At 40.3% G+C, this 7,803-nt stretch overlaps 1 protein-coding gene across 1 annotated transcript in view; it reads left to right on the forward strand.

Moving 5' to 3' along the window:
* LOC118329227 overlaps positions 1 to 5,573 on the forward strand; it is a 10,099-nt gene extending 4,526 nt beyond the window's left edge. The window contains exon 2 of the mRNA XM_035663260.1: positions 5,357 to 5,573. Coding sequence (XP_035519153.1) covers positions 5,357 to 5,558 — 202 coding nt within the window. The 3' untranslated portion in view covers positions 5,559 to 5,573. The remainder of the gene's footprint in view (positions 1 to 5,356) is intronic.
* Positions 5,574 to 7,803: the final 2,230 nt, after the last annotated feature.

Consider the following 7,803-nt stretch of genomic DNA (forward strand, 5'->3'; position numbering starts at 1 on the left):
TTCCTATCGACAGTACTCGGGGACCTCTAGTGATCAAGACTAGGGTAAAAATCTGCCGAAGTTCCCCTTTAACTCCTGATTCTTGCCAATACAAAGCTACTGTGTAACAGACAGATGAGAAGAAGCCCAGAAATAAAGAACATTTACATTTTCCCTGCTAGTCTTTAGCTCAAAATAGGAGATTATTAGAAGTGAATAGAATTTTAAAATGTGTAAACATGACCTCTAGTGGAACAGCTGTGTCCAGTGTTAAACTGTTTTTGTGTTTGTGGATGATAGTTGGAATGAGTCTTTTGACACAGGGTCTGATCCAGTACTTAATTTAGTTGTATATTTATACAATACTATACTGCTTCCAGATGCCTGAATTTATGCTCAAATCTTTGATGTCTTAAGTGATTCAGATAGTTCTCAAATAGTGTCTTGTTTCTTGTTGACTGCTGTTGGTTGTTTAAATTAAGAAGAAGAACATCATCTTCCTGTACCAGAGCCAGGTAAATGGCAACCAGTGTGGATGAGCTTCAGCGATCAGCATCAGATTTGTCCTTGGTAATGATTATCTATGATAGCTTGTATTGTGTTTTGTATTGTTTACTAGGGGAGGGTTCAGTTTTTCATGTTCAGTTACTAACTGCACTAAATGTTGATGATGTCTTCATCCAGTGTGACTTAGACTGAGTTCAAAGCCATTTAATTAGCAAGCAATTTAAATATTTGATCAGCAGCATTACAAGTGCTAAATAGTAAAGTGAGTTGCACTGCACCCTGCCAGCATTCCTGTAAAAGACTACCAGGAAGTGAAAGAGGAGTAAAGGTTGAGCACTTTCTGTCCTGCAGATTCCAGCAGACACCAGTGTAGTTCAGACCCAGAGGCGTACTTTTTCAATTTGATTACTGAAGCAGTAAAATCCTGTCTGGCAGGTGTAGGAAAACTTCTGTTTGCTAAATCTCAGTCTGTGTCGGGCCTGGTTTTGGTTTGGACGCGGGCCGCAGCAGCTGGCTTGAATGTCACAGCGTCTCAGAGGAAATCCAGACAGATGGAGAGGAACGCTGAGGAGAAAACAGCCCTGCTGGGAAACCTCCACGCTGGCTGTTTGGTTCACAGTGCTGAGAGCAGAGAAGATCCACTCAAAATGAATACAATCAGGAATGATACTTTATAGAAAATACAACTATTAGCCTGTAGCATAAGGTTCAGTTTATCTAGCCTTAGAATCATAGAAACAATAATAATAATAATAATAACACTAACAATAATCCCATCCTAATCAACTTCCATCCTACTTCTAGAACAACACTGAGCTGGTCTTTCAATGATTTAAAGAATTTAAAGTTTGAGCTGTATCTGTCCTGAGATTCTCACTGGTGTCTGGTGTTATCTGTACGAGTAGTTTTAGTAGTTAAATTGCTCTGAAAAACAATGAATTAAAATGTTATGTTTTTTAACAATTTGGAATACTTTTGCATGAAACAATAACATCACATTGCCTAGCATGGCAGTTTTGTCACTAAATCTGAATTTTGGCTTTAGTAGTGCAAGGTGAAATGTTTTATAATATCATGGCAAACAGATAAAGAATTACCAGAGCAGATAGGCCCAAAATAAAAAATGTTGAAATCCTGTCGAGAGACTTAACCATCACGAAATGGCATTTTGCTGCCGTTTTAAGCTATCAACTGTCACTTGATGGTCTTTAAATGCACTTCACCCATCAGCAGCAACTCTTTCCAAATGTTATGACCAAATCCAAAACAGCAGCTTGTTCGGCATTTCCTTTTGTTCCTTAACATACACACACTTGGTTAGCTCTAAACACCTCCATTATTAATTATTAGCACACACACATCCTGTCCATCCACTTTGGGAATTAGGTTCGATCCTATCACACACACCCCTAACCTCAAACACACACACGCTCACACTGTATTTGTTACTTTATGGCTTCTCTCTCCACCACGATGTAATGCCTTTTAGATCTGCAGCTACAGGTGTGCTGTTCAGGTGTCTGACACCGCCGGGAGAACAAGGCTGCTTCTGATCTGAGGAACAGGCTTGATGTAGCCGACACAAAGGAAAACATTGTGTTTTATGTTTCTCAACGGAGTATGAATAGTGACAACCTAACCTGCTGTATCTGACCTACCAGCACTGCTAGCAGCCCTTGTTCTACTTTCCCAAAGGCAGGTACATTTATTTAGTGTATTTGAGCATTTCAGCTCATACATGACCCACATTTGTCTGATACTATAGTAGGTTCAATGTCCATTCAGTATCTTCTGAATTTTTCTACTTTCTGTGTGTGATCTTCAGGCTACCCACGACTACACCAAAAAGTCTAATGTGTCGTAGAGTAGGACTTATTTAAACCAGCAGCTCACACCAGGTGGCAGAGCCTGACCAAATGGGCAGGACATGTAGAAAGTAACTTCCTCTTTTCTGTTTCTAGTGTGTCACTTGTTGCACAACAACTACAAGAGAGAAAGATGTGGCTGACATTTTTCACAGCTGCATCCCTTTATGTCCAGTTTCCTGTAGGGCTGTAACGATACACTCAACTCACCATTTTGAATCGTGATACTGTGTTCACAATACAATTTGTTTTAACAAAATGAGATTCAATACAAATTATGACTGAAAAAGATTTCTCCTACAAAATCTACAAAATGTATTTTCTCTTATATTTTCTTTATCAAATTATAGAATGCTTTTGTATTTGGGAGGTAGGGTATAAACTGTGCAAAACAATGCATATTTCCTTTTGGGAAGTGACACTGAACTCTTTGCACCTTGATACCACGACTGATATCATGATTTATTTTTCATCTTACCAATTTAAATCTTTACATATTTGTATTACAATTTAACTAATGTATCTTTACATTCCTAGTGTTCTGTGATGTACAGTACTTAAATCTATACAGGGCTCAACAGTAAGGATTGCCTGCTTCTGCATCTAGCAGCTCACTTTCCTGATAAAAGAGAATGAAACATGTTTTTTTTCCTGAGCTGATGGTGGAAGTAGCTAAGGAGTGAACTGTCTTGCTTTCCTCTCACTTCTGTTGGGTAGCGTTAGAAGATGGGTGTGTGAAACTCCAACTGTGTATTATTGTATATTATTATATTGCCAGTTTGCGAGCAAGGCAGATAAAAGGCACGTCAAGTTTCCCTCAAACGGTGCTGGAGTTCTGTAACAGGAGCCAACAGTAACAATGAACTTTGGGCAAGTAGATTTCTCACCTATTTGCCAGACCTGAAAAAAAAAAACATTCATGTTGAACCCTGCTATAGATTTTTAATCTTGTCCACTAAAGTATTATTTTCATTATTGATCTCAATGATTCTCAATGAACCAATTTATCTTTTGGTCCATATAATGTATACGAATAGTGATTATGGAATTGCATTCCGAGCTATTCAGTTTACTATCATAGAAGACAAAAAAACAGCAAATACTCACATTTGAGAAGCTGCAAGCAGTACAGCATTTGGAATTTGAAAATATCTTAAAATAGTTTAAAAAATGATCAAAAGGAAGATTATTAATTCACTGTGGATTGACTATAAATGAATCAAGCGTAAAATAAAAAGGTGTAATATGTTCTAATAGAATAAATTACAACAAACAGTAGGTTGTAAAGTGACAGACATAGCACATTCACATTCAAATGAAATACTTTCCTAAACTTAGTGATACCAAGACGTCCATGTGTTGGTCTTTGAAAGCAAGCGCTTGTTTCTGACACTGGATTCTCACACACAAACACTTCAGAGTGAAGAAAGTTGAGCCTGCAGAGTGGAGAGGAATACTATTTGCCTGGCTGTCTACCAGAGCCACAGTGTTGTGTGTGTGTGTGTGTGTGTGTGTGTGTTTGCTCTTATTCTCCTTCGCAGCTCCACTTTTTCTAAATTTCTCCAGTTCCTCTCCCTCCTTCCCTCTTTCTCTTCCCACCAACCGACCAGCAGAGTCTTCCACTGAAAAAGATAAAACTGTTGATCTGGCAGCTTTTTCCCTCCAGCATCCCTTCAGAAACTGCTGTGACTGCACGACTGTGGTCAGAATGATGATTAGGATTAATTCTCACCACATTACATCTTCACTATTTATAACGGCACTTCTTCCTTCATTTGTTGAGGAACTGAATAGTTTTTTTTCTGGAGCTTTTGAGTCTGACGTCAACAGTTTTACATTTTAGAGGCTGGTGGAGTAATAATGAAATACTCTGATTATAATATTCTCCATTTCTGAAAATGAATGCCAGACGGAAATTGCAAGGATGTCTGACTGAGCAAAAAAGAGCATTTACAAAAGTTAATAACTAGAGTAACAAATATTATCAGTCTTATTCTGAAGGTCTTGATTTGGTAAAATAGGCCAGTAATGCTTTATTTTACATCCATAATATGTTTCTAATAATTGCATATTCCAAATTAGTTATAAGGAAATATAAATGTAACTCAAGGTTCACCTACTAACTTTTTCTGAGGCTTTCAACCACATCTCACACTTCCTCTCTGTGGTTCAAATTTGCTCAGTTTTCATGGAAATGGCATATATATGTATAAGGGTCAATTGAACACAGTGTCCATTTACCCTGTAACCATTACTAAATTACATGCCTTCAGGGAACCTCCCTAAAAACGAGTGTCAGTTCTTTTCAAGGAAAACAATAGCAGACTATGTGACCCATAAAATACCAACAGGCTTTCAATGCATCAGCATAAACATGAAGTCGATTTAAAAGAAGAAAGGAACACTGGTGAATGTTACTGTGATTTAGTACAATTTTATGTGATTTTTAATGTGTAAATTATGTACTGACAGCTTTAACTTACAGCACCAGTGTGTAGGATTTAGTGGCTTCTAGCAGTGAAATTGCAGATCACAACCATTTAATCCGTCAGGTGGGGCTGATTTTGAGTTTTTGACTTCAACATGTAGAAGGTTCTCTGAATGAAAGTTTTGCTGTTAAAGAGACACATTTGGATTTTTCTTTTATGTTTCGATTTGTGGCTCTGTGCTCCTGTGAGGAGACGGTTTCCTGCAGCGATCATATCACCCACGGAGAGTGCAACATTCTGCAGCACATACACGCGTTGTGATTTAAGGCTTTAGATTAGACATTCAGGTTTTTGGGTAAACATTTTGTCCAGTGAGGCTTTAAAGGAAGTATGAGAAGAAAAAAAACGAGTTCCAGGAAAGATATGTTATATTTATGGGATAAAATAAAAATGCAGATACACCCACTTCATTGCTTCCAGCTCTCTTTAAATTAGAGAATTTAGTATTGCTGAAGTTTGGTATGAACCGTTGAGCAGTAATAATGAATAAACCCATTCTTTCTGTCTCTCTTTCAGGAGCCTGTTTTCTAGGAAATCCAAAGAGCCCAAGGCGCTGTCCCATAATGCAACGGGGTGGCGACTGTTTGGCAAGACAGCAGCCAGAGAGGGCGATCCAACTAAAGACCCTGCCTCCACATTGTCCCCACAACAGGTTGGCTCTTTAAACACACACACTGACATGATAACCATCATCCTGGGAACGTTTTCAGGGTGTTAGTTGGTGAAAGTCTGAATGGAGAAGTGAAGTTGGAGGAGTCATTTCTGATGTTGGTTGGAGTCTTGGATGGACTTCAAACTCTCCTGGTTGAATCATGGCGGACTTTAATAGCACTTTATTCCTGTTCTGATGCAGTTTACTATACCTCCAAAGGTCCACTTGAATCCAAGCACACCAGCTGTATTTTCCCTCACACTGGCGCTTTTGAAGCGGCCGTACGGTCGCTTGATTTCTCTTGTGTGCATGTAAATCTTTTTACTAGTTTTATGACTGAATGTCTTTGTGTTTTGGGGTTCGAAGACATCAACTTTTAGAACTTGGATCTTTAATTTTTAAGAAATAATGAAGAGGTCAGCCAATAAATCCAAAGATCGTCTATTGCAGCCCAAGAGTAAATCATATCAAAGAACATACCGAACATACGGAGCATTTGCGTTTGAGTCAATCTTTTTATATACAGTTGAATATGAAGTCCAGATGCTTCATCATGTTCCAGTGTGAAGTCCTCGCTGTCCATTCGACTAAAGAAGTAGAAACCTACGAACACAGTGAAGTGCAGCGTTTCACCAACCCTGTGAGATGTTGGATTGGTCGGCCTGATGACGTGTTTGCTAGCCCGATGCTCCAGAGGCTAATACTGTTAGCCTGCATCTGTTTACAACATGGTGGCTGAAATTAGACTGTAAAATGGATTTACTGTGTGTGCATGTGTATGTGGTCGCTAGGCAACTTCCACACACTGCCTGCAGCTGAGATGCAGATTATTACCCCCTCGCCCTCCCATCCCACCCCTACACACACACACAGATGCAATCCTCCCCTCTATCCCCCACTTGCTGCGTTGTAGAGGGCCCTGCCAGCAATGACACACACACACACACACAGCTGTTTCTCTCCTGTCCTTTAGAGCAGGTGGTATCCTGGACAAACACACACACACATACGCAGCAGCAGCAGCTTCCTCCTCTCTGGGTGAATTTAATTAGATGAGGTCTGGTTTTCACATGAGACAAACGCTGAAAAGCAGCTGTCTCACACACCGAACAATCGTCAGTTTAATCATCCATCAGCTGGAGGACACAATCCCATCTGCTGAAGTACCCTTGAGCAAGAACCCAAATCCAGACTCTCCTTATTCCAGCTCCAGGGTGGACCTCTGACCTTGCTGTGTACTGTGAAGGCCATCAGACAGCCATCGGCCTTTGGGCCCGCCCTGCTCACATGACGGCAGCCAGACTCAGATGACTCATCAGGAAAGGAGCCGGCCAGATGTGGTTTGGCTTCAGTTGGTTGACACGTCAGACATAAAATTGAGGAGGAGGAGGAGGAGGAGGAGGAGGAGGAGGACTTCGTTCAAAATGTTTCCTTTGAATTCAGGTTGTGCAGCAACGCAAGAGTTAGCTCAGAGGGACAACCAGGGATTAACTGCCAAAATGATAACCCTGCTGTTCATGTGTAGTAATTCTCATCAGCCTCCATCATTTGAGGAGTATCATTTCTGCGGTGTGCACACATTTTTCATCTTTTGTCCACTCCAGATCCTGTCCTAGATGGAATCCACTCTATAGCCAAAAGTCAGTGGACGCCCCTGTGGACATACTTTTGTTTTTGTCTATATTTGGCCTGAGGTAGGGGTTGTAACATCCGTGGAAAACCTATCCAAACCCAATGTGCATAAATTAGTTAAAAAAAGAAAAGATGATAAGTTACATTCTAAACTCGCCGTCGACCCAAACTGAAAAAAACAAAAATAGAGAGAACACACTCACTGGCCGCAGCGTGATGCTCGGCAATTAATGGACAGATTTTTCTCTCATGGTGACAAATATGTACCACACGATCAGAGCTGATAAAGATCCTGCTTGATCCACTCAGGTACTAACATTCATAGTTTGGTCTCTGCCCCATAGTTCCTATAAAGGGAAAAATGAACGCAACAGCATGCAATGATATTTTAAACAACTGTGTTTCCTGTTTCAACAAGTCGATACCCCCGTGCACTAAGCCAGCTCCATAGAGAAATGGTTTTCCTAGTTTGGTGTGGAAGAACCTGACTGGCCTAAAAAGAGCCTGACCTCAACTCCATCCAACACACCTTTGGGATGAACTGGAACACTGACTGTCAGCCAGGCCTCATCAGCCAGCATCAGACAGACCTCACTAATAGGTTTGGAATAACATGTTAAACTACCACACATGACTGTAATGCTCAGGTGTCCATATACTTTTGGCTATGTAATGGATC

Source organism: Morone saxatilis, unplaced genomic scaffold (genome assembly GCF_004916995.1).
Source record: "Morone saxatilis isolate NCDOM2014 unplaced genomic scaffold, NCSU_SB_2.0 Contig19, whole genome shotgun sequence".
NCBI lineage: Eukaryota > Metazoa > Chordata > Actinopteri > Moronidae > Morone > Morone saxatilis.